This window comes from Ostrea edulis, chromosome 1 (genome assembly GCF_947568905.1).
Source record: "Ostrea edulis chromosome 1, xbOstEdul1.1, whole genome shotgun sequence".
Taxonomy (NCBI): domain Eukaryota; kingdom Metazoa; phylum Mollusca; class Bivalvia; order Ostreida; family Ostreidae; genus Ostrea; species Ostrea edulis.
In genome coordinates this window covers 18221240-18249047 of record NC_079164.1, presented here as the reverse complement: position 1 = coordinate 18249047, position 27808 = coordinate 18221240, and the positions used below count along the sequence as shown (strand labels likewise).

General features: G+C 33.8%; 1 protein-coding gene across 1 annotated transcript; it reads right to left on the bottom strand.

Annotated features, from left to right (window-relative positions):
- Positions 1 to 333: 333 nt before the first annotated feature.
- On the bottom strand, positions 334 to 27061 carry LOC125662937 (phosphatidylinositol 4,5-bisphosphate 3-kinase catalytic subunit delta isoform-like). Its single transcript, XM_048895279.2, has 24 exons — positions 26963 to 27061; positions 23469 to 23656; positions 23040 to 23135; positions 22707 to 22842; positions 22492 to 22604; positions 21686 to 21808; positions 19231 to 19407; positions 18629 to 18698; positions 18127 to 18293; positions 16854 to 17033; positions 16337 to 16469; positions 14783 to 14886; positions 14088 to 14141; positions 13374 to 13571; positions 12299 to 12420; positions 11989 to 12132; positions 8667 to 8820; positions 7879 to 7991; positions 6833 to 6942; positions 6546 to 6624; positions 6258 to 6422; positions 5930 to 6047; positions 5480 to 5622; positions 334 to 3866 (listed from the first exon to the last, which is right to left on the bottom strand). The coding sequence occupies exons 2-24, from the start codon at positions 23616 to 23618 to the stop codon at positions 3605 to 3607; spliced, it is 3111 nt and encodes a 1036-aa protein (XP_048751236.1). The 5' UTR covers positions 23619 to 23656; positions 26963 to 27061; the 3' UTR covers positions 334 to 3604.
- Between the last annotated feature and the right edge of the window lie 747 nt (positions 27062 to 27808).

Sequence of the window (27808 nt, the reverse complement as noted above, 5' to 3'; positions counted from 1 at the left end):
CTTTGCATTACTGCAAGAACAGGACAGACGGCTCGAAATTCTAAGTTCAAAAGGGGCTTAACTCCCAGAAAAATTATTGAATCAGCATTTCCTGGGAATATGCACGTCTATAGTGTGTCCTTATTAAGTACAGTTTCACGAAATTCTGTTAATCAGTCTCCGAGGAGTTGCCCTGACAAAAAAGGGACTGACGGACGGGTCAAAACATGCCCTCCGCAACTTCGTTGCAAGGGGGAATAATTACTATTGGATCTTGTATTACAAAGCGTAATTAAGGTTTACTGGCATGAAAATGTTTGAAATCGCTTCTTCCAAAATCAGAAAGCATACAAGTTTGTATTAATAATTTATTTTTGTTTCAACATATTGTGTATTATGACTTCAACAATGCAGAGGAATGTTGTGACAAAATTGTATTAACAAAGCAGACTGCCATAACATGTTATCTTAACAATCCATTCTTTATAAAGTCAATACAAGTATATAAGCATTGTTGAGCATTAAATGAAATCTAATACCATGTATGAATATGTAATATGAACATTAATACAAATAATAAATCTACGTTTTTTTCTGAAAGTGGAATGTTTACAGACAGATACATGTAATATAAGAATGGAAATGAGATCAATGAAATGAACAGCACCATGTAAAATCATTTGCGTATCAAATTTATAATTTTCAAAAAGAACAGTGAATAGTTAGTACACATATAAAGTATTAAAATAAGTTTAAAGTGCAAACCTTGGTCAGTTAATGTTTACTCATTAAAAGCTTAATTCGTTATACCAAATTAATTTTCTGTTTCAATTTTCGCGAGGAATGAAAACCCTCCATTACGAAGGTAATTCAATATTCACAATAATGGTTACACACTTGCATATTGAATTATCTCTTGAAATAAAGTGTTTTTGTTCCTCATGGTGAATGAAAAATAATTACGTATGATGAATTATGCTAATTCTACTTGCACCCACACCATGTAGTGATCAAGCTTTTAAATATATGCAGTCTTTGGCATATGAAACAAGATTTCAAAAATTAATATATGCAATTTAATAACAAAAAGTATATCATGCAAAATTAATCAAGTGTGAAGATGTTGGTAATTAATAAGAAAGAAATATTAAAAATTGCTGCAATGTTGTCTTCAAAGTTTCCTGCATAGAATAAATGAAAAAAATATATTCAACATTCAATAAATACAGTAGAAATTTGATGAAAATTGAGAAGACAAAAGTATATATGAGGCCTATAGATGCTTACTGAGTATCGTTCAACCTTTCCAAAGCTAAAAATGGTATACTGAAGTATACAAATTATTATAAACAAAAGAAAAGGATTTCTTCACATCCAAACAGATTTCAAAAAATTCTAGAGATACTTGTCATAAACAAAGGAACCACCGAGTGTTAAACATACAATATACAGTAAGTGTAATTCAGAGCGAGTGTAAAAGATATGACAAAGGCACAGAGGTATGGGTGGAGAAGGTTAATGGTAGTGTTAAGAGCTGTGACACTTCACACCCACATACTTCAAGTAGCACGTTGGTATGCTGGCATGAAACATTGCAGTTCATACCCTTGTACATTTTCAAAAATGAAATTTTATTTCTTACATTAAACTACATTATACTTTATTATTATCCTTCAGAATAATACAGTCAATTTCCTTGGTCGAGGGCTGGTCACGTAGAGGGAGACAATTCGTGGTGTCTCCCTCACATGCAGGGTGACAACTGTGTTGTCTCCCTTTAGAAGATAAATTTTAATGGCACAAGCGAGAAAGCTCTTTTTAATGGTGATCGTTAATCAATAACTTCAGTGTTAACAGTAACAGTCACAAATAACAACTGAGAAGAAAAATATTCCTATTCGAATGCAATTTTTCATTTCACTTGATGTATACGTTTTTGTTTTGAAATACGTTACGAAATGTTTATGTTTGGCGTTATGTTTTTGCATCATTCTACTGTGACATCACAATTGAAAGCTTTCTCTTGTTTAACTTTCTCTAACCTCAGTGTTTTGCTTTACATCTAATAAATGTATGACAGTCACATTGAGCGTAAAACAAAACAGTGCATGTACAAATGTAGTTGAGGGTAACATTGGTTTCACCACTCGAAAACCATTGAAAAGTTATAAGAATTTTCTGCAGAGAAAGTTGTTATGAATTTGTTGACGTTTTAGATAAAAAAGAAGAAAAAGTACCAGTATGGTACAAGTCAATAAATGTGTGATAGTTTTCTTTTACCGTTCAGATTCTTTAGGATAATAAAACTATTATAGACTGTTTAGCAGGGAGACATCACAAATTATCAGGTCCGAGTTGGGTTATCAACCTCGGGCGCATAGGCACCCTTGGGTGATAACCCTATTAAGACCCGATAATTTGTGATGTCTCCCTGCTAAACAGTCCATAATTGTATAATATCTGTTGCAATTCCCAATCATAAAAATAGATGTCCTATATTTACCGTATATACTCACCTATAAGTCAGATTTTTTGGAGTTAAATTTTGGTCCAAAAAATGTCCGACTTCTAGGAGTGTCCTAAGAAGATTCCTATTTTTCTGGATGGTGTAATGTATAGCCTAATATTTTTTAAACAACAAAAACATGGACAAAATAAACAAAATAGTAACTGTTTCATTTGTTGAGAATAAAAAGTGAAATATCGATGTCATATCTCAGAATCACACATAAAAGTATTGACATGAAATTGATTTGTTGAGAAAAAATATCAAATATCGGCGCATTTCTCAAATTATCATTTCAAACACAGGTAAAAACATTAGAGCATGGATTCGAAATTGTCAACCGATTCTTGAAAAAAGTAAGATCGACTTATAAATGGGTCATTGGCAATTCCAAGGAAATGGCTATCATTACAATTTGTAGAGATATATCAAAGGCAAAACCATTGAAAATGTAAATATCAAAAAATAGATCTACAAGTTACAGTAGGGTGTCTAAATACAGAAGGTGTGACACTGACACAGACCTGGAGGAAGAGCAGATGTAATAATCTCAAATATGTACAGTTATGTTGCATTCTTATGCTCTAATTTTTCAATATATCTGTTAAGAAAACAAACTTATATTACACAATAACTTTGAAATACATGTAGGATAAGTGCAATGTCATCAAGGTCAACAACTGCAATATTTTGCATTCTGCATGTTTTTCTCAGGTATATGCTATATTTAGAAGTCAAAGGTGCAGAAGAATTGCAAGAAATTTTCTGCTAAAGTTAATCTATTATTCTGCTTTGTTCTTTTAAAGATTTTTAGATACAAAATTGTAGTTTGTTGACTATATTTTGGTAGACACTGGCTTTAATTACCAGTGTTTCTGAACACAGAACACACAGGAGGCTTTGTCTAATCTTCAGCATTACAGTCACTGCTATTCCACAATTCATCTGGGAAAATTTCTGAGAAATATGAAAATGAAATTTTGTGGCAAAAGTTTGTTCATTTCCCCATGCACACTTTTTAGTGCAAAACACAGTATCCCTGAACATTGTCAATCTAGCACCATAGCTACAATGAACAGAACTTTTGCCAGTTCCTTTTCCAATTGAATAATGAAGTCTTCACTTATGTGCCATGTTATGGATTGCCCAGTTGACACTAGTTGACCAGCTTTTGTTTTTGGCTTCTTTAAACTTGTCAGTAAACTTCTTTCTGGCCTCATCCTCACCTAGGTCTAGTGCCAGGGTTTCTTTGAGATAACTGACGTCACTAACATTGGTCAGCTGTGGTATTCCGGCTGACAACATCATCATGAAGAGCCGTATCAGAAGAGCTCCTTGGGATCTGATGATCATGTAAGCTCGCTCACACACTTGCTGAAACCTAACCAGCAACAAAATATAATGTAATAAATAATCACGAAACTTTCAAGTTTACTAGTATTTCACATTTACAATGAGATACATTGAAGTGTAGTGCGAGTTATTTCCCCCTGAATACAGGGAGCGCACAACACGTTGCAGTCCTCAATTCATTGCATCATTAATAGGAATAGATACCTCCGGTGTAAGGGCAGTAACTGCAAAAATGTAGGCCATTATGTAATAATGAAATTTAAGATCACAGGTAAAATTTCCTGACTATAAAAAACAGTGATTGTCTTGCTTCTTAAATTTTCCAAAGAAACCATTTCCTGAACAAGTTATTGACACTGAAAATAACTAAAATACTATAGTAACCAGAAATATAGATTGACTATTATGGATTTCATGTCTATCATTGACTGCTATAATTCCCATGGGGTCCACTGTCTGTTACATGTATGTTTCAAAAAGACCCCACTGACTGTTATAGAATTATAATAACCACTGACTGTTATAGAGTCATAGTAACCACTGACTGTTATAGAATCATAGTAACCACTGACTGTTATAGAATCATAGTAACCACTGACTGTTATAGAGTCATAGTAACCACTGACTGTTATAGAATCATAGCAACCACTGACTGTTATAGAATCATAGTAACCACTGACTGTTATAGAGTCATAGTAACCACTGACTGTTATAGAATTATAATAATCACTGACTGTTATAGAGTCATAGTAACCACTGACTGTTATAGAATTATAATAACCACTGACTGTTATAGAATCATAGCAACCACTGACTGTTATAGAATCATAGTAACCACTGACTGTTATAGAATTATAATAACCACTGACTGTTATAGAGTCATAGTAACCACTGACTGTTATAGAATCATAGTAACCACTGACTGTTATAGAATTATAATAACCACTGACTGTTATAGAGTCATAGCAACCACTGACTGTTATAGAATCATAGTAACCACTGACTGTTATAGAGTCATAGTAACCACTGACTGTTATAGAATTATAATAACCACTGACTGTTATAGAGTCATAGTAACCACTGACTGTTATAGAATCATAGTAACCACTGACTGTTATAGAATCATAGCAACCACTGACTGTTATAGAGTCATAGCAACCACTGTTATAGAATCATAGTAACCACTGACTGTTATAGAATTATAATAACCACTGACTGTTATAGAGTCATAGTAACCACTGACTGTTATAGAGTCATAGTAACCACTGACTGTTATAGAATTATAATAACCACTGACTGTTATAGAATTATAATAACCACTGACTGTTATAGAATCATAGCAACCACTGGTTTCCATGGAGATCACAGATAGCTTGAGTTGCTATATTTCTCATGGAGACCACTGTTTATTGTAAATCTCATGGAGATTAGTAACTTTTACAATGAACATGGAGATTACTAACTTTTACAATGAACATGGAGATTATTAACTTTTACAATGAACATAGAGATTACTTACTAACTTTTACAATGAACATAGAGATTACTTACTAACTTTTACAATGAACATAGAGATTACTTACTAACTTTTACAATGAACATGGACACTACTAACTGCTATACTTTCTATGTAGGACTCACCTGTCAAAATTCTCCTTGTCTCTTTCTCCTCTCCTAATAACGTACTCAAAATGCGAGGTCAGAATGAACGGCACCCGCTCCCTCTTAATATTCAACTTGGATTTGAAGTTGCCAAGAAAATGACCAAAGTCTATGTGGAAAAGCTGTTAAAAGAGAGATATCAAGATAGAGGAACATAATTACAATAATTTATATGCATGTGTTAAAATTACGATAATTTTTATGTAGTATGCATGTGTATGAAATCACGGACAGCAAAAAAGCCCATGAATATTACAGACTGCAAAGTCTCAACACATAATCATATGTACCAATGACTTCTAACATTTTTTTAATATAAAAAAAGCAATTTTCTTAAGGTACATGTACAGCATATCAAATATATTGATAACGAGTGTTTATCTACATACAGTATGTACATATAGGATGACAGAACGTGTTAAAAAGCACCTGTCCCGATTCCTTCATCATGATGTTGTCATTGTGTCGATCACCAATACCCAGGATGTACGTGGCTACTGCATACCCAGCACACGAATAAGTAAACTCATCCACCGCCTGAGACAGACTACAACATGCACATACAGTGTAGTGTACAAAGGCATAATCAAGTTTGTTGAAATAAACATGCACACTCTTTTCTACAAAAGAGTGACCATGAATTCTTTTTACAAAAATGTAGTTAATATCTGTAACTGATCAGTGCATTAAAGAGAAAAACATGCCGGTTTAACACAAATAGTACTTGACCACCGATGCATGCAGGTATGTGGGGTACCTTTCCTCCTTGGGATTTTTGAATTTGAGCCATTCATACAGGGCCTCTTTCGCAAATGCTCCCTTGTTGTACCACTTCTGAATTTTGGAGATGGTCATTGAGGGTGTCACAATTTCTATCATCCCTTCCTCCCTCCCTGTGGCAATACAGCCATAAGGATTCATCCTATCAACACCACAGAAAAATCACATCAGAGAGTGCAAAATAATCCTCATTAATCATGTATTGGGAAATATTATAACACAAATCTCCTGAGATGACAAAACTAGACACGCAGTCATTTTCTACCTGAGATCATGGCCTTCATTTTTCCATATATTATCCATGATCTTTAAAATCTGCAGAGTCAGCATATCTTGTCGAAGATCTGGGGATAAAAATACATCACATCTATTGAATGCATAAGCCATCAATAAAATTTAATTAAAAAATAAAAACGATCAAATCATGAGATGATGGTGTACTTTATAACTTGGCAATTTAATTTTATTTGTATTTTGATAGACATGCCCCTGTACCAGAAGTCAGATTACTAGTGTGTATAAGTAATATTATTTGCTTTTTCTGATACTCACCATCACCGTTTTTGTACATGATAAGAACATTTGGTCCCTTGGGGTCTGCATTTGTCCACTCCATTAACAAGGGTCTCTTTTTGGAGTCCATTATCTTACACTTGTCAACTCTTTGAATGAAAATTAGAAATAATTAACATTTGGCACAAGTCATCAGAATGCAATGTTACTCTACCTGAATCCATTCTATATTGTATTTTTTACCTGTTTTGGGAAAGACAAGGAAGAGGGGGTAATAAAGAAGGGAGCTCTGTGAAAACTACAGCAGATCTTGGGGGGAGATGGAGGGGGAAAATACATACAACCTTGATGGAGGTCAAGAGAGCAAACAGATACATGAACTTTTACACAACCTTGAGGGAGGTCAGGAGGAGGGGGAGGAGGAGGGGGATTGTGTACACATACAGTATTTCTAAATATATTGCATATCAATACATATAAGTCCAAACAAAATTAATAAACAGTAGATCTTTGACAGAGAGCTGAGGGGTGTGAACTTACAGTAGATCTATGACAGAGATTTGAGGGGTGTGAACTTACAGTAGATCTTTGACAAAGATCTGAGGGGTGAGAACTTACAATAGATCTTTGAGGGAGATCTGAGGGGTGTGAACTTAGAGTAGATCTTTGACAGAGATTTGAGGGGTGTGAACTCACAGTAGATCTTTGAGAGAGATCTGAGGGGTGAGAACTTACAGTAGATCTTTGACAGAGATTTGAGGGGTGTGAACTCACAGTAGATCTTTGACAGAGATTTGAGGGGTGTGAACTCACAGTAGATCTTTGAGAGCGATCTGAGGGGTGAGAAATTACAGTAGATCTTTGAGAGAGATCTGAGGGGTGTAAACTTACAGATCTTTGAGAGAGAGCTGAGGGGTGTGAACTCACAGTAGATCTTTGAGAGAGATTTGAGGGGTGTGAACTCACAGTAGATCTTTGAGAGAGAGAGCTGAGGGGTGTGAACTTACAGTAGATCTTTAAGAGAGAGCTGAGGGGTGTGAACTTACAATAGATCTTTGAGAGAGATTTGAGGGGTGTGAACTTACAGTAGATCTTTGAGAGAGAGCTGAGGAGTAAGGGGACTGTATAGTCCAGACAAAATGTCCACCTTCTGATGCATCAGCTTCTTCACATCCTCTTTGACTTTCTGCATTTTTTTCTGCAAAATAGAAATGAATCCAAATAAAGAAACAATGAGATCAAATAATGGTACAGGAAAATTTCGAAACAGCAATCATCAAGTGATGTTTCATATTCACGTGAATACTGTAAATATGATAATTTCGAGAATTGTAAAACCTTGCTTTTATAATTCAATCCATGTTAAGTACATGTACAGTGTATATGATCATTTGACTTGCACTAGAATGTTGCTATTTTATTGGATATTTAAAAAATGGATCACGACTCCTGACTACATTTCTACAATCGTTCAGCAGCAAAACTAAAGATGCCAATATGACAGCTGACTGCTGGAACTTACAATGAATTGGTAAGAAATCATAAATCATTTAAATCTAATGCATTTAGAGATTACGCACTATGCTTTAAAAAAATAGAGTAGCACCCCTTAAACTTATAATCAAATTGAAGTTGTCTGTTGTTAAAAATTTATACAAGTATGTTAAATATGAGTCATAAGGAGTATGTTTACAATACTTTTTAACATATTCCGATAAAACATTGATATGGGTTTTTTTTTAATGACTGTGTACAGAAATAAATTGGGTTGATCAAACTACAGATGTCTTAATTTTTTTATGCTAGAGAGACATTAGTGTTCTAATCATTGAATCTGGCTTCTCAATAACCTTTTCCTTTCCTTAAAACTTACACTAGAGTTTTTGGCAATTTCACTGAAAGCGCAGAGTTTGACTAGAATATCCTGTTGTTTGCTGAGTATCATAAGGTGGTCCTGGGAAGACTTGAGGTAGGCCTCTAACATCAGACCGTAGCGAACTGTCACCGTCGTTTCATGCATTTCAGATCTACAAGTTTGAAAGACTTATAACATGTATGAACAACAGGTGTTGGAATTAAAATATTGATCTACAACAGGTACCTAAGACTTATAGAGACTTATACAGTAATACTTATCTTCAATAGGTGTCTAAGACTTATAGTGACTTGTAATACTAATCTACAATAAGTGTCTAAGACTTATAATACTAATCTACAATAGGTGTCTAAGACTTATAATGACTTATAATACTAATCTACAATAAGTGTCTAAGACTTATAATACTAATCTACAATAGGTGTCTAAGACTTATAATGACTTGTAGTACTGATCTACAATAAGTGTCTAAGACTTATAGTGACTTGTAGTACTAATCTACAATAGGTGTCTAAGACTTATAGTACTGATCTACAATAGGTGTCTAAGACTTATAGTACTGATCTACAATAGGTGTCTAAGACTTATAGTGACTTGTAATACTAATCTACAATAAGTGTCTAAGACTTATAATACTAATTTACAATAGGTATCTAAGACTTATAGTGACTTGTAATACTAATCTACAATAAGTGTCTAAGACTTAAAATACTAATTTACAATAAGTGTCTAAGACTTATAATGACTTGTAGTACTGATATACAATAAGTGTCTAAGACTTATAATACTAATCTACAATAGGTGTCTAAGACTTAAAATACTAATTTACAATAAGTGTCTAAGACTTATAATGACTTGTAGTACTGATATACAATAGGTGTCTAAGATTTATAGTACTAATCTACAATAAGTGTCTAAGACTTATAGTGACTTGTAATACTAATCTACAATAGGTGTCTAAGACTTATAATACTGATCTACAATAGGTGTCTAAGACTTATAGTGACTTGTAATACTAATCTACAATAAGTGTCTAAGACTTATAATACTAATCTACAATAGGTGTCTAAGACTTATAATGACTTATAATACTAATCTACAATAAGTGTCTAAGACTTATAATACTAATCTACAATAGGTGTTTAAGACTTATAATGACTTGTAGTACTGATCTACAATAAGTGTCTAAGACTTATAGTGACTTGTAGTACTAATCTACAATAGGTGTCTAAGACTTATAGTACTGATCTACAATAGGTGTCTAAGACTTATAGTACTGATCTACAATAGGTGTCTAAGACTTATAGTGACTTGTAATACTAATCTACAATAAGTGTCTAAGACTTATAATACTAATTTACAATAGGTGTCTAAGACTTATAGTGACTTGTAATACTAATCTACAATAAGTGTCTAAGACTTAAAATACTAATTTACAATAAGTGTCTAAGACTTATAATGACTTGTAGTACTGATATACAATAAGTGTCTAAGACTTATAATACTAATCTACAATAGGTGTCTAAGACTTAAAATACTAATTTACAATAAGTGTCTAAGACTTATAATGACTTGTAGTACTGATATACAATAGGTGTCTAAGATTTATAGTACTAATCTACAATAAGTGTCTAAGACTTATAGTGACTTGTAATACTAATCTACAATAGGTGTCTAAGACTTATAATACTGATCTACAATAGGTGTCTAAGACTTATAGTGACTTGTAGTACTAATTTACAATAGGTGTCTAAGATTTATAGTACTGATCTACAATAGGTGTCTAAGACTTATAATGACTTGTAATACTAATTTACAATAGGTGTCTAAGATTTATAGTACTGATCTACAATAGGTGTCTAAGACTTATAATACTAATCTACAATAGGTGTCTAAGACTTATAGTGACTTGTAGTACTGATATACAATAGGTATCTAAGACTTATAATACTAATCTACAATAGGTGTCTAAGACTTATAATACTAATCTACAATAGGTGTCCAAGGAATTTAATACACTGTACTGATTGACAGCAGGTGTCATATACTTTTAATACCAATCTACAACAAGTGTTATAGATTTATAAAACCAACTCAAGGACAAGCTTGTTTGTATGTGCACGCGTCTGCATGTGCGCGTAATGAATTTGAAAATAAACTGAATATTGTGCATATCAACCTGTAGTCTAATGATGCAAGTCTGATTAATCTAGATTATCTGATGCTATATACAAATAATCCCAAATAATTGACTAGATATTTGTCATTCTGCTCACTGTCATATCCGTGATCTAACAGAGTCGCTATAGTTTGATAATACAAGATTAATTAATCTAAATTTTCCATACATTTATTGGACATCTTAAAATACATTTATGATATTTATATTTATCATGGATAGAATATTTTGTTCAACAATAAAATGCATCCGCTACTAAGTAATACAGCGTACATACTGTATCATCATTACGATTTATATAAATCACTTCTTTAGACAATTTCTTTTTTCTCACAGCAGTATTTGAATAATAGCGTCTTTTGAATGAAATTCTACTTTTAAACTTCTCGAGCCTCTCATCATTCTGACTTTCACAGAAGTCATTATAGTTTCCAGGCATATTTTCATGATTGAACAGATATGCACAATTCAATTTTTTGGTCCGAATTTCAAAGCACTTGCTTGTGAGATGATGCATACCTTACCTTTTCATACAAACAGAAAACAATACTAATCATTATTATACAATTATCTTGTTTGTTTTAGTCTTTAAAATTAACTGGACTATCAGGACTACTGCTAGCATTTCACAAGTGATCTAGGTTGAGGACTAATCAAAAGCTTCACTGATTGAACACCTTTAGTGGTACATCAAGACATCTGACACTCTGTCATGGATGTTTCTTTTAAAAATGGTGGCAGATGGTGGTATGCAAATTTGGTGTTGTAACAGGAGATTTACATGTACATGTACATTCATTTAGCAGGAAAATAATCCCGACAAAAACTTGGAGGTAAATACATGTAGTGATGAATTGAATGGTGAAAATTTGAGAATTTACTAATCTGCAAATAATAATCATCATTGTTAAAATAATTCACGTAAAAGTAGTTTTCTTGAATGTACAAATGGGTTGTACAATTTGACTTTGTCCTAGTTGTATAAGAACCACCCATTGAATAGTGGAAACTCTTACAGTATCAGTATTTGGGGGAGGGGAGGTCCTAAAACTGATAGGTGACTACCAATACACAATTTCAGATACAATTATTATAATTTCCAGATGCAGTGTACATGTATATAATATTTCAATGTCTTACTTAAGAAGCCAGTAAAGATGATGTCCTAGATGTTGGTTTTCAAGAGCTCGAGACAGCAGGAATTTACCGAGTGGACACATGAGATGTGACTCGAATCTCAGGGCCTGGACTAGTTGTAGCATATATTGAGACAGATCATCATCACTGCCAAACAAAGAGAGGTGAAGTTAAAGAAGGCAAATTTCAAATGATTCTTTTGGATGCTATACTTGGCAACAAAATCATGCATTCTGAATTGATTCCTACATTACACATACATACATGTATAAAAGTCAATCTTTGATTCATAAATTCAGCCCTGAATACTGACCTGAGCTCCTCCAAGCATTTGCAGGCAAACTCCCGAACATTGGTGTCTGTGTAATGGAAGTCCAGTAGAGCCAGAGCATGCTGGAGTTCTATTGGTCGCCAGGACTGCAGGAGAGCCATCATCTGAAACAGAGGCTCGATATCAACTCTCACACCTTCAAAATCACGTACTGAGCAATTGTATTATATACATTGATCATTTGATTTTACTTTTAGGCCAATTAAAATTAATTGATAGATTATCATCTCTGTCCACCCCTCAAAAAATGGCCCGCTCCAATTTTTTTAATTTTCGCAAAAATCACGATTTCAAACAAACTTGCTTCCCAGTGACATGAGTGAATGATTAAAGTCACAGAAAGTTGGTTTTATATCTTCTACCAAGGATTCTTTGAATGTTAACTTGATTAACACTTTGTGTAATGCCTTTGTCATTAAAATTTTTTTCTCGGGGAAATAAAAATTTAAATAATAAAATCCTCCCAACCGCCCCATATTTTTGTGAACACGAATGATAATCTACTAATTAAGTTGAACTGGCCTTAAATGTTGTTTAATTAAGTCTCTACGAAAAACACTAAAATTTTGAAATTTCTTACTAGCATGATAAATTCATTTCTTCTCTAATTCATCATCATTTCAAACTGGTGTAATTTATCATCATTTCAAACTTATACAAACCAAAATTTGTCAATACATAAATAAATTATCATACTGTTTGAATCAGGGCAATATAGAGACGATATAATGAGATTTGTACTGAAAAACCATGTCATACACCGTCTCCTTTAACAAAATTGTAGCCTTTCATTGCCCTTTCATATAAGATTTTGCAAGATTCTAAAAGATCAATGTACATGTGTAATAGTGACAACATTAATGACAGAAACGTTGACCACATCGATATAATTAGCAACAGACGACATCAATGACACAAACACTGGCTATGTCGATACGGTGAACAACTGACAACATCAGTAAAACAAACCTTTGCCATGTGACAACCTCAATCACATAAACCATGACCACGTCAATACGGTTACCAACTTACATGTATTACCATCAATGACACAAACCTTAGCCACGTCAATATGGTTGTCCCACTTGACAGCATTCAGGAGAAGTGGCAGTGCATGGTCATAATTGTCACGGATTTCGTATCGCATCATCCAGATCAGACTCTTCTCCTGCTCAGCCAACTGACGATTTCCACTCTTGTCATCATCCATCACTTCCTCAAACTGAATAATGTGAGTTTTACTGGGGTGCCAATTCTGAGGAAGAAAAATATTCCTGAAACTGGTCATCCAATTATGGCTTACTTTTACAAAGAAACACATAAATTCAAAGTGGCTTCCTGATTCCGCTCTTTTTGAGGAGTATTGCTTGGAGGGTATTGTTATTGTACTTGATGAACGTGAAGCTCTCTGTTAAAGTATTTTAAAAAATAGATATTGACCTGATTACAGTTTCATGACACACTCAGGGATGGGTGAGGTCAATGTCCCCTTGTATACACAAAAAGCTGGACACAAAAATATTACATGTATATTTGAGCAAGCTTCTCCCCGCTCTTAATCTCTTCTACTTTAATTAAAATGCACTCATTTATAAATACCCTACACTGTGCAATAGATTCACCACAGGAAGTGATGTACGGTGTGATACTATAAATACCCTACACTGTGTTATAGAATCACCACAGGAAGTGATGTACGGTGTGATACTATAAATACCCTACACTGTGCTATAGAATCACCACAGGAAGTGATGTACAGTGTGATACTCACAGGAGACCCAGGTTTTCCTTTCTCCTCCATGTTCTCACTGGCACACTGCAAAACCTTCAGTAAACAAACAGGTGAAGAGGTTAAGATAGAAAAATCTACAGCAAACACATACGTTTACAGGTTGTACAAAAAATACACCAAACAAACAGGTTCACAGGTTCTAGAAAATCAACTGCAAACAAACAGGTTCACAGGTTATAGAAAATCTACTGCAAGCAAACAGGTTCACAGGTTATACAAAAAATACACCAAACAAACAGGTTCACAGGTTCTAGAAAATCTACTGCAAACAAACAGGTTCACAGGTTCTAGAAAATCTACTGCAAACAAACAGGTTCTAGAAAATCTACTGCAAACAAACATGTTCACAGGTTATAGAAAATCTACTGCAAACAACAGGTTCACAGGTTATACAAAAAATACACCAAACAAACAGGTTCACAGGTTCTAGAAAATCTATTGCAAACAAACAGGTTCACAGGTTATAGAATATCTACTGCAAACAGGTTCTGACAGAAGTTATAGACACATTTATGATTTTTTTTCCAATGAAAAATCACCATCTTCTTCATCTTTATCACTATACGGTAAATTCAAAACTCTGAATTCCAATGTCTATATACGTATGTATGACAAAAGATAACAGTTGCAATGTCTGATTCAGAATGTAAGGATCTGTAAATAGCTTGTTTTACCTTTTCATGTTGAGGATACATAATGTGTGACTGAATGTTAAAGTCTGGAACTGTAAACTCCAGCGTAGTCGAATGATCAACCTGAGGATTCATGGCCACGGTACCTAAACAGAAATACAATTACCATCAGTCAGACATGGCCACAGTACCTAAACAGAATCATTCTAACACTAGTACAATTACCATCAGTCAGACATGGCCACAGTACCTAAACAGAATCATTCTAACACTAGTACAATTACCATCAGTCAGACATGGCCACAGTACCTAAACAGAAGTACAATTACAATCAGTCAGACAGGATTACTTTTTAACATTTTCATTTCTCATACATGTACACATGTTTTTTCAACATTGATGTTTAAGTAAAACATTTAATTTCAAGATGGTTTTAAGCAAAGAGTCTTACACTTTCTTAAAACATGAGGGGAAATTCTGGTCATTTGTGTAGCGTATAATTTTCTTTTAATGGCATCTTTAACTCTAAATATATTTTGGAAAGTATGTACATGTACCATAGACGCCTGGGTCAAGGATATTGCACTATAACCTGTATGTAATCAGTGGAGGAAATTCAAACCTCGAATAAATATTTCTCTCTGATCTTTGGTGTCTCTTCTTTTTCATGTTTCATATAGCTTAAATACACATGTCATTATCACAGAACACTAATTTATCCACGTTTTAAAAAAAATAACTTATCCCACTGATTCATAATTACATATCATGAATCAGTGGGATAAGACATTTCTTAAAATGTGAATAATTCCAATGTTATTTATTACAAGTGTTTTGATTGGACAAAAATAAAGCTGAACAAGAGTTTATACATAATAAATCCGAAAACGCGATGTATTCATACACGCCTGAAAACAAATAACATAGTGCGGGGAAACTATTCAAATTTTTGCAATTGTTTATAAAGTGAATGAATTGGAATTATAAGAATCAAGCATTCTTTTTGAAGAATTTATCGATGTGTAAACTCCGGCCATTTTACTCACAAACTTAACATAAAAGTGCTTTGCACTTTTATTCAGTTTGTGAGTAAAATGTCCGGAGTTTACACATTGATAAATTCTTCAAAAAGAATGTTTAATCCTATAATAAATTAGTGTTCTGTGATAATGACACGTGTATTTTTAAAAGCTATATTGTATCTGAAACATGAAAAAATGTAAAAGAGACACCATAGATCAGAGAGAAATATTCATTTGAGGTTCAAATTTTTTCCATTGTTTACATATAGGTTATAGTGCAGTATCCTTGACCCAAGCGCCTATGACATGTACAAATTGTGTTGTGCTACATGTATTTAATGCTGCACTTTAAAAGATAAAATTCTATTTCTGTGCACATTCACAACTAATTTTAACATCTTTCTAATGATTCAATTTTAGGTGTCATACACCATTTGCAAGAGACAGGACTACAATCACATGATAAACAATGACAAATGATAGTTATCCTCCTTCAAGGCCTTATGTGCTTCCTAGCATGAAGAGGATTAAGTAAGTAAGTAAGTTATCCCCCTTCTCAGTCTACAGTACCTACCAATGGGATTACAGGAATCATACAACTCCATGTGTTCCTGACGGGGCCACATGTGCAGCCGGTAGTTTCCTTTCAGGAGTCGGGACTTGAAGTCAAATGCTGGGATATTGGCCCACGTCAATATTGAATATTCCTAAAACAATGACAGAATGCTTTATTTTTCTTACCTTCTCTAGATCATTACATTACAAGAAAAATATCAAACTAATATCATATTAAAAAAAAAATGAATCAACAAAATGAAGGTACTGCTTTAAAGCTTATCAAAGTTTAGAACTAAACACCTGTTTCAAAAAAATAGTAACACATTTACTGTTTCCACTTAGTTAAGAACGCCAAGTGAGAGACTGGCATAGCTGAGGTAGTCCACAAAATGGGTAACACAGAGCTTGACCTTTTGACCTGTTTCAACCAGCCCACAGCCAATCTCATTCTTGCTTCGTACTCCAGCATAACCTGTCCAGCTCTTGAAAAAAAACAAAAAAAAAGTCCAAATATTTTTCCTCCTTCAGATTACCTTGTTTTTCTTAATGTGAAGAGCAAAGCAGAGCCGACAGTCTCGGGGAATATCTTCCACTTTTATATCAAACTCCACCTCCTTCTTCCAGCTGACTGCCCCCTCATAAACAATTGCATCTTTTGTGTGCTCTAGCCTGAGGGTCTCTGGGCCATGGAACAACCCCACAAAGAGCCTCACCTACAAAATGACATCCCTTGTTACAATCCCAAATATTTCTTTAATTCCGTGTAATAGTAAACCTACCAGGACCAGCAAAACAAAAATTCGTTATAACCAAACTTTGTTATAGCCAATAAAAGTTTCAATGTTTTCATCTCATAGGGAAATAAAAATGACTTCGCAATAAGAGTGAATTCATTATAAGCGTGTTTTACGGTAGAGCCTCACCAAGATCATCACTGCTTGGTTACAACATCATGACTACACTGCATACAATATCTGCAATACTAGTTTTAATGAATCATAACATTTGCATTTCTATGTGTTTCTGGGGTGTGACAAAATAATTCACTATAAAATCTCAACTTATTTTCTAGATTGAGATTTTTTTTATCAGATTTTTACACTGCATGATGATAACAAGGGGCCCAAGGTCCTCATTGATAACCTGAGTGTCACACCTAAAAATGGCAAGGGCTTCAGATTTTGTGATCGTTCATTATACATCATGTAGTTGTAAGCTACCCCTATGCTAAGTATGAACTTCTGATGTTTCTTTCTTACATCTTTGTTGCCTAGCAGCAGAGTGGGAGGAGTGAACAGAAGACGGACAGGTAGACAGACAAGGAGAAGCATCTAAACCTGTCTGCGGGGGCTATTGCTGTGAACTTAATATGCTTCTCTTATCAATATTCTATATATTTAGTTCTACATACTTAGTTTGGTTGTTTGATGGCAAGAACATTTTATAAGAAATACAAATTTCCACTATTAGTCATAAAGTGCACCCTAGCACCAGAACCCATGACCAAGGCGTCTTGAATTTCAAAATTTTCATAAAAGCTTCCCCCTTCATCAATACCATCTATTCAGTTCAGTTCTTTGATGTCCTGGAGTTCATGAAAAAGATTTTTAATTTAAACAGTATTTTATTATGATAATTCATAATAGGATTGGACAGCAGGCACTGCCTATATATTAAAGTCCTCTCCGTAAGATTTTTAAAGAAATAACAAATTTTCACTGTTTGATTTGAATAAGATTTTAACTCCTTCAGACATATTTCTTTACAAAAATTAGATTTACAGTAAGATATGCTTGATCTCAGTACCTTGCTGTTGTCATCCACAATGATTTTGGAGACTTTGTTGACGGTCAGTTTGAAGTTGACGTGGATGTCCCAGGATGTAATACTGTTCCGACCCCTTATGCTCTGCTTTGATGGCCTATCTGGGTGGGGACGACCCAGGTTGGGTTTAGAATCAGATACAGTTTTCTCTGAAAGAAATCAATGCTTACAGATACATGTATATCAAATATATTCTTAACCATTCCACAACCATCACAACATCAGATGATAAGAAAAACTAAACCTTAATCAGTTAATCACTGCCCAACATCACAACAAAAAATTCAAATCTATAATTAGCTGGATGCACATAATGTCAGCTAAAACACTTGACTAAAATGAGAATTGCAAATATTCAATATTGAACTGCCTCTTTTCAAAGATGATTTGGCTTTATTGACAGTAAGTGCACAAAGTCAGTTCAATGAACTTTTAAACACCCTGGATCAGCCTTGTAGACGTTATTACTGTAATGATGACCTACCCATGACTTTGCTTTTGAGCCTGAGCCACAGTGCTGGAGCAATGTTCCTCAGCAGACACCGGAATATATACTGCAGTAAAATTGTGTTGTATTATTAATATGCATTTTGTACCTTCATCCTATCATCTTTAGGTACATGCATGGATCTTATTTATAAACTGACTTGACATACAGTGTAAAATAGCTATGACAATGAATTTCCATTCACATTTTTTCCAGTAACTTTTGCAAATTCTAGAGTTTTACTTTGTATTATGGGGGTACAAAAATTATGCAAGCATGGGGGTAATAGGTATAATTCTGTTGTTTATAGCCCCATAATACAAACAAACTAGAGAAGATCAATTCTTCATATTTATCATTCAACTTGGGATTTTATTAAAGTTTTTTTAACGTCAAGTTGATAGGTCACTGCACATCACATTGTTTATATTACAAAATAAGAAATAAATTGCAATGAAACAGCAATAGGTTTATTACTGACAAAACACTGGGAAATCTGAAAATATTGTGATTTTGATAATCATTTTTTATCGGTATTGTCAATTTTGGAATGCATTTCCAACATTGATCTAATTGTGTGTGTTAATGCATGACCTCACCTTAAACGTTCTCAGTGGATATTCCCCATACAGGTAGTCCTCCATCCCAATGACCTTGAGGATGTAATCTGTGACCTTCAAGCTATGGTTGCCTGTGTTATTCTTCCATTTCTCCAATGTCATGGCTATCAAGTCACTAGGAATTTTATCTGCCTCAATCCTCATTGTGTAAATCACCTGTAAGAAGGAAAGAAAAGCGTCAGTACTCCAAACAAGGGTTCTATTGTTCATCTGAGTCAATTTCCTCATACACAGATAAAGACTCATACTAGAATACAAAGAGTAAGAAACAATTCTTTTAAGTAGGGTGTAGTAAGTCATTATTTCCTTGCAATCAAAATTAATTCTTTTAAAATTACTTTTTGTTGTCAATCAACGTCATTCTGGTAAATTAAAGCTTGTGCAAGTTTTAAGTAGAATTTAGCCAAATTTTGAAAGCCATGTTTGTACAAATTAAAATCATTTAAAAATCAAAATTTTTACAAAGTTTTTGCACAAATTATAACTTTATTTTCTGATATTATTAAATCTTATTTTTGACTTGTGAAATATTACTCATATTACTCTAGCTGCAGAACTGTAGCTCTCTGAAAAAATATTTTGACATAACAGACATCTCTGTTATGTCCAAATATTTTTTCAGAGAGCTACAGTTCTGCAGCTAATATTACTCATGCAACCATATTTTGTCCTAGAAACAACTTAATCTAGCTAAAAATTTTATAACAGTGTTTTTTTTCCCTTTTATAACTGATACCGATAAATGGTATTATTATATAGCTAATAAATAGTCTATTATAAAATCTGCGTAAAATCTAGAAAATGTTAGCGTTCAATATCCTGAGAATTTATTGAACGCTAACTTTGCATTGCGTAAATTGTATGCACCCAAAACATTCCGAGTATGAGCGTTCAATATTGACGTTACCATAACAACGTAAACAAGCCAAAATGGCAGACGGCGGTCCTCCGAGTCTGACAGAGCCGGTATTTCATATTTACTTAAGCAAATGTTTTACTGTACATAAATTATAATGTCCCCATTCACAAAATCAGTTTGCTTCATGCATTAATGACGGGTTAAATATTGAACAGTTAAGAAATGCATGCCGATATTGCTCACCTTCACCTTAGATGCCAATATTGATGAATTCTCGTCTATTTTGGAGTAGTTTGAGTGAAAAAGGATATAATTTAACAACTAAATACTTTAGCTATATAATAAAAGGGTTATTGAACTTATATAGGTGAATATTGTCACTCGTTGGCTGTCAAAATGCACTCGCAAGCTCGTGCATTTTGACAGCCAACTCGTGCCAATATTCACCACTATAAGTTCAATAACCCTATATTATTATATAGCTAATAAATAGTCTAATATAAAATCTGCGTAAAATCTAGAAAATGTTAGCGTTCAATATCCTGAGAATTTATTGAACGCTAACTTTACATTGCGTAAATTGTATGCGCCCGAAACATTCCAAGTATGAGCGTTCAATATTGACGTTACCGTAACGACGTAAACAAGCAAAAATGGCAGATGACGGTCCTGTACATAAATTATGATGTCCCCATTTACAAAATCAGTTTGCTTCATGCATTAATGACGGGTTAAATATTGAACAGTTAAGAAATGCATGCTGTTATTGCACATTGCTGGCAATATTGATGAATTCTCGTCTATTTTGGAGTAGTTTGAGTGAAAATGGATATAATTTAACAACCAAATACTTTAGCTATATAATAAAAGGGTTATTAAACTTATATAGGTGAATATTGGCACTCGTTGGCTGTCAAAATGCACTCGCAAGCTCGTGCATTTTGACAGCCAACTCGTGCCAATATTCACCGATATAAGTTTAATAACCCTATACCATTCCCAATGCCTAATACTGTCGATAAATGGTACCATTCCCAATGCCTAATACTGTTGATAAATGGTACCATTCCCAATGCCTAATACTGTTGACTTTTCCGAATTTTGAGACCAGTAACAAACATCATAATTTGAGGATCATAATTCATTTTGTATGAAATGTACCAGTTAACTAATAAATTTCTTCACTTCCTCTTACACAGAGGTGCATAAAATTGCACCCTTTTAAAAATACTTGTTCATTGTTAAAAACATGGCTTATTCAGTGTTAATGTGAAAATAAATACTATTTGTTGATAAAAAAAAAGAAAGAAAATTTCCAATTTGTTCTATTATGATGCTACTTTTCCCAATTAAATTGGTATTGGTACCATTCTAGTAAAAAAATAATACTGCATAGTGTAGGTGTACATTGTTTGTCATGGACAAGCAGATCTTCCCTTTAGTAACTTAAGGAATGTAAACAACCTGAAATCCCTTTCATTTCCAGTCAACTTCATATGATAGGGACAACCCAGACAAACAAACACGTACATTGTACATGTACATGTAGCCACAGACATAAGCAGGCACACTTACCCCAGTTTCCTCAATATGAACACTTAGAACCATTCCTCCATTTAACTGGCGCTGAATGTAATCAGGCAAAACTGAATGGTTCAGGATCCCTACTGGATGTTTGTATTGAAACCTCAAAAATCCCTGTAATATCAGACAGTTGTTAATCAGTAAATAAAAGCTAGAAGGAATACAGTGGAGTCATTTAAAGTGGGGCTCAATTTCCATAGAATGTTGAGATTTTACAGCTTCGTTGGGATGTGTCTGTAAATTGAAACATTAAATTAATTGTTCATTTCATTGTGTTTTGAAATTCATGGAATAGGGGTATCTATGAAAATTTAACCCCCCCGAAATCTTTTGATTCCAAAGTACAACTCTCAAACCCCCCCCCCCACCCCACCCCCCTGGGGTTGTTGTTGTTGTTTTATACATGTAGACTTGAGAGACTTGGATAAGTTACTAACTTTATGTGATGATGTTTTTAAAATCAAGATTTACTGGTTTTACTATTGTAGCATAGGTAATGCAAAATGGACGAACAAGGGGAATAACCCCAACTGATGCACTATCAGAATCAATTCTCTACTGTGATGATTATTCATAATAGAATACAATTTTATAAAAGTATGTAATTGTGTTTATTTGATTAATTTGTGGATGCTGGTCAGGTAGAGAATACAGCATTATTGAATTTGATAAATAAATATAGGAAATTTGTATACAACTTGCTCATCTTTGACGGAAGTTCAGTTAATTAAACCGATTTGAAGACTACCATATTAATTATACTGTTAGAACCATACAAACCGGCAGTACTGACTTACTGACAGATCCTGGTTTCTTCGGTTCACAATATCTTTGCAGTAAGAAGACATGGTCTTTCGAAAATCTGTGATGTCAGGGGAAACTTGTGCTTGATGATCAATGCATTGTTGACCTAAACAGAATTCAAAATATTTACAATTCCTTCATACCTGAACTGCAAAAAATAAGTTTTACATTCCCAGTTATATGATTTAAGAGTAACACTAATTTGCACCTTTCATGCCGATTAGATTGTTTGTACTGCGACTCAGGGTCCTGGTTTTGTTGTCTGCCTGTTTTTCAACCAATTTCAGGAACCGGGCTGCTAGTTTGAATTCATTCAGGCACATGTCCTCATCCACAATATCATCCTACAAGGATTAGGAAGAATATTGACCCTGCTAATATACCTTCTACAGATATAAGCATATACATTTTCAGAAAAATTAATTTTTAAACGGATTTATGAAATCTATAAAAATGATAATTTTTCCTTTAAAAAAATATTGCATATGGAAACATTTATCAAGAACAAAAATAGTTCACCTTGGAAATCATGATAACTGACCTTTTGCCCCTGTTGATTGATGTATGTGAAGCAATAATTCTCCATTCTCTTTAAATTTTTAAACAAAGGATAGTTTTCTGCCTCCTTCCATAGTTTCTTACAACAGATTTACAATAACATATATATACAAATACACAAAATTCAAGTATATCATCATTCATGCAAAAATAATCTTTTAAACAACATGCTGTTTTCTTAATATATTTGATGAAACAAATATTTCTTGAAAATTTTCATGTTATTCTTTATAAGTTAAATATAAAACAACAAAAAGCACTGAAGAATCTTTGAAGTTTTAACTTGATTATCGACACATAAGACTGTCTAACACACATCAATCTGCACACAAAAAAGATGCATTTATTATATAAGACAACAAACATTACAACACGACATGAAATGGAATCTATCTATAAATGATATAGCTACCAATTTCATGTTCTCTATGGAATCGTAAAAATCCACTCGGATTGGTATGAAAATGCCATTTGGCATAAGGAAGTCCATTTCCACATGGCCGTCATTTTCATTGACCTCTTTAGTGACGTCCAAGTCCGGTAACACTACGATTGGTGGCATGTTTATGCAAAGGCCAAGGTGACTCTACGGCCACTACACTATTAGAAATAAAGGGAGAAAAATCCTTAGGATGATGATGCATGTTAAGATACCGGTACCATGTACACAGTATTTGTTACAGGTTTTACCATTCATTTACTTCCTTAGGAAGTAAATTCTAAAAATATAGCTACATGTAATAGAGTTAGATTTAAATCTGCTGTCAAGTTGCATCTTGCAAAAGAAGCTCTTAGGAGGGAAGAAAGCATTTATATTATTATGTTTTTTATGGTAAAGTATATAATGATACATTTTTAAAAATATTTTGATATAAGATTAAACAATGTACATATCAAAGTTTACTTAATTCAGGCTAGGAAAATCACCTAACATTCAATCTTATTTTTGTCTATGCTGTCTTAAGTCATACATAATCTATAATCAACTCATATAACATCTTAGGACCCCATTGGAAATAACTTAAATAAGCAAGTTTTATAAATTGCTTTCATGGGTTATCCTAGGCAAAGATTGATTTAAAGTATATAATTTGTATTGTCTGTGATAAGATCTAGTTCTGTGATAAGCATGTATCTTGAAAATGATGTTAGTAGCTATATATATAGCTGTGATAATAACTGGAGTGCTATTGCGTACATATGATAGTAATGTGCCAAAAATTCATTTGTGATCCCTAATTGACATTATTAATGTATTTATTATGATTTGTAATTTATGTGATGCTTTGCCTGAATAAACATCGTAATAATGATAATAACCAGTGGTGGATTCAGAAAATGAGCTGTGCTGGCGGGGTGGGAGACTTGTTGAGTTTTAAAGTACCATAAGGAACAGTTTGGGAGGGTCAGACCCCCTCCCCTCCAACAACAACCCCTACCCACCCTATGGTGGGAGAAATCTGAAAATTTTCCGGAAAATATTTTTGCAAATGGTCATTTTAAAATTTGAGACTATTTTTGGCTCAATAATTCATATATTTAACTTCAAATTTGTCAGTAAGTATTTTTGAAATGATCAATAATATTCAGAAAGTGGTGTTCTATGAATATTACAAAGTCAATGATTGCTGAAATTGTAAGTCTGAAAGACTTTGGAAAAGACAGATGGAAGAATGATATCTTTATTTACTCAATGAACACTCCATTATGGACCACTAGTCATTTCTAGCATCATTAATATACATTTTACACTTCCAATAGTTTTGCCTAAAATATCTCTACAAATTGTAATAAATAACTATTTCCTCATTAATCATGTTAATGTCCTGCAGTAATACCCATAGGATTCTTGATAAATAGAATACACATACGACCTCTGACCTCTGATAACAGTTTTCCGGGTCATTGTCACTTTTTTTCGGGGCAATAGTTTTGACTGTTTCCCAAGTAGGCATGAAATAAATGTATATTACAGGGTTTGACATTTACTTTTTTGAGCACTAGACCAGTCGGGCTACTTCAAATTATTTTTACTAGACCTAACCTTACATCCACTAGCCCTGACCAACTTTCCAGAAAAAAACTGATAGTTTCTCCATATTTAACTACTTAATTCAAATTACAAACGTTAAGTTTGAACTAAGACGTATTTAATCGTCTCAAAAAATCTTTAGTCTCGACATTCAGTTTGATGCTTTTATTTTCAAACACATTTTCTGTTTCTTTAAATTCTACCTGGCACAGAAATTCTTTAATCCATTTAGAATAAAGTGACCTCAACCATTTTTATTTTTAATTTCTCTTTCATAAGCCAGGTGCTTTGTTTCTTTTTCCAATCTTTTTCTTTTTTTCTCTTGGGATACTTTTCCTTGAGGACGAAAAGTCATATTTGAATATAGAGACATTACATATGTCAACATGGAAAAACGGCTGTTTACGACATAATTTATAAATTTGATAAACACTTTCTTATATCAAATTCAAATAAACTGGTTTATATCCATTTATCCGAAACATAACTTTACACACATTTAGCATACTTGATTCTAACGATCCGGCGTACCCGGGTTTACCGGTGGCACACTTGATTGTGAGCCGGAATTGCGCACGCATCCTACCGGGTAAACCAATTAAGCCGAAAAATTTTGATAGGCGAAGGCGGCTTCAAGCTGGCATCCTTGGAGACAGTAATATAGAAAGTTGCTTATTCTAAGACATTATAATGTTTTTAATTTTTACACTGGTGAAATAAATATCATTTGTAAATATGTTGGTTATTTCTATGCTGAATAATGTTTATACAACAGAAGGTCAACATTTTCATTACTTCACTGTAGCAGGGTCACTTGATTCTTGGCGTGTTGCCAGGTATACCCGACTTCAATAGTTCGATTCGGCTGGATCTTATCAGAATCAAGTATGCTAATTAACATGGAGTAGATGTCGTAAAGCATCACTTCCGACCACGACTTATTTATTAGAACTAAAAATAGAGATTATGTCATCACACAGTTCAAAATTGCTCGCAAACTCTTTACAGTTGTTTTTTTTAATTAAGAATAAGATATCTTATGGTTTATTTAAAGTAAAGTTTCTTGTTTGAATTATTTTTTCTGGTAAATCGACATTTTACCTGACCGGACCTCTCATTTAGTAGACTCAATCGGTCGAACGTGCCTTAGTGTCAAACCCTGTATTATATGACATTCTTAAGAAACTACTTTGGAAATCACCTTGATTAATTTGACTTTATACACATAGGTGAGTAATAAATGAATTTGGTTTTAGAATAAAAAAAAAACCAACAGTGTATATCAAACATCATGGAAATTTATGATGTGCGATATCACTGACAAGCATATATACCCGATACATATGTCAAAAGCTGCAACAAAGTTTAATAAATAGGTGTCATTGGGGTATGTTAATTAATTTTCAAGAGAAAGATAGATCATTGTTTGATAATTAATCTGGACAATATCTCGGACTAAAAGAAATTGAGAGCTGAGCTGCCATTGGGATGGGGGGAGGGGGGAAACAAGGGGGGGGGGACCCTTATCACCCTTCCTTTGAATATATGCTATTGGTGCATGCATGCATGTATCAGTTAGACCCCTGCCACACTTCGTGTACACTTCATCTTCTTACTAGCTACGCGTCTGATGTCAGTAAATAGAATACATAATAGATAAATTAAGCTTCAATGTCAAACACTTACAGAGAATAACAAATCAAGGAAGTATTTAGACTTTAACTTAATGTTAACTGTGTCAGCGGTCCGTTTCTAGCAACTTATGAAAATAATGGCATTATTGACCAGATACACATGAGATTCTAGAAATATTTCAGGTACTTATCGTTGCTTATCTGATAACTGTTCATAATGCTAAATAACCAATACTGTACCATAGGTCAGGCCTCCTTATTTCCTCATAGTCGTCTACTTCCTCAATGATGATGATATGAAAGTTATTTCCCCATTGCATTACAAGGATTCCGAGCCCGATCGTATAAAGGCTGACACTTTAGCTCACCTGGCTGCCAGAGCTGAAGCCGCAAGAGCGAATTTCTGATCAAACTTTGTTGATGTTGTGGTCGTTTTGTTGATTTTTAATATTTTCGACAGAATCACCAAGCTTGCCACAAAGTACCCCTGCATGAGTAAAGGGGATTCGTTTAAATGAAGGGTCACGAAATAAGTAATTAAATTTATAGTGGAAGACATTCGGCGCGACTCCTCAAGAACCGCTGAACTAGTAAAGTTAAAACTTTCATGAAAATCGAAATCATCCTTATATGATGAAGATTGTTCAAACTATGAGTCGCAAGGCCAGGATGGGGGACACACATTTAAATACATGTATCACAATGTAATATAGAATCAGTTTTACATGTGAATAAGCCTGACAATAGCCAATCGAACAACTTGGCCATTTCCGTAAGTAAATGTCTATTAGTTTGTTTTTTTTAAATGGCGACAGTATCCCGAATGCCAAGCAGCTTATACTATTTATTGTTATACAGCGCTCCATTATTTTTCAGGAATGGAGAGTTTCAGAAATCTACTTAGTGATGTTCTGTTGAGTTGAACGTGCTTTTTAAACGAACACATTCCCCCTAATCCCCCTGGCCTCTGTCACCGTTTTAACAAAATGTAAAGAATAATTTTCATATTAAAACCCAAAGGCACAGATTAGAGTTTAACCCAGGGCCTTTCACATGAAAGGCAGAAGCTCTATCCATTGAGTCACT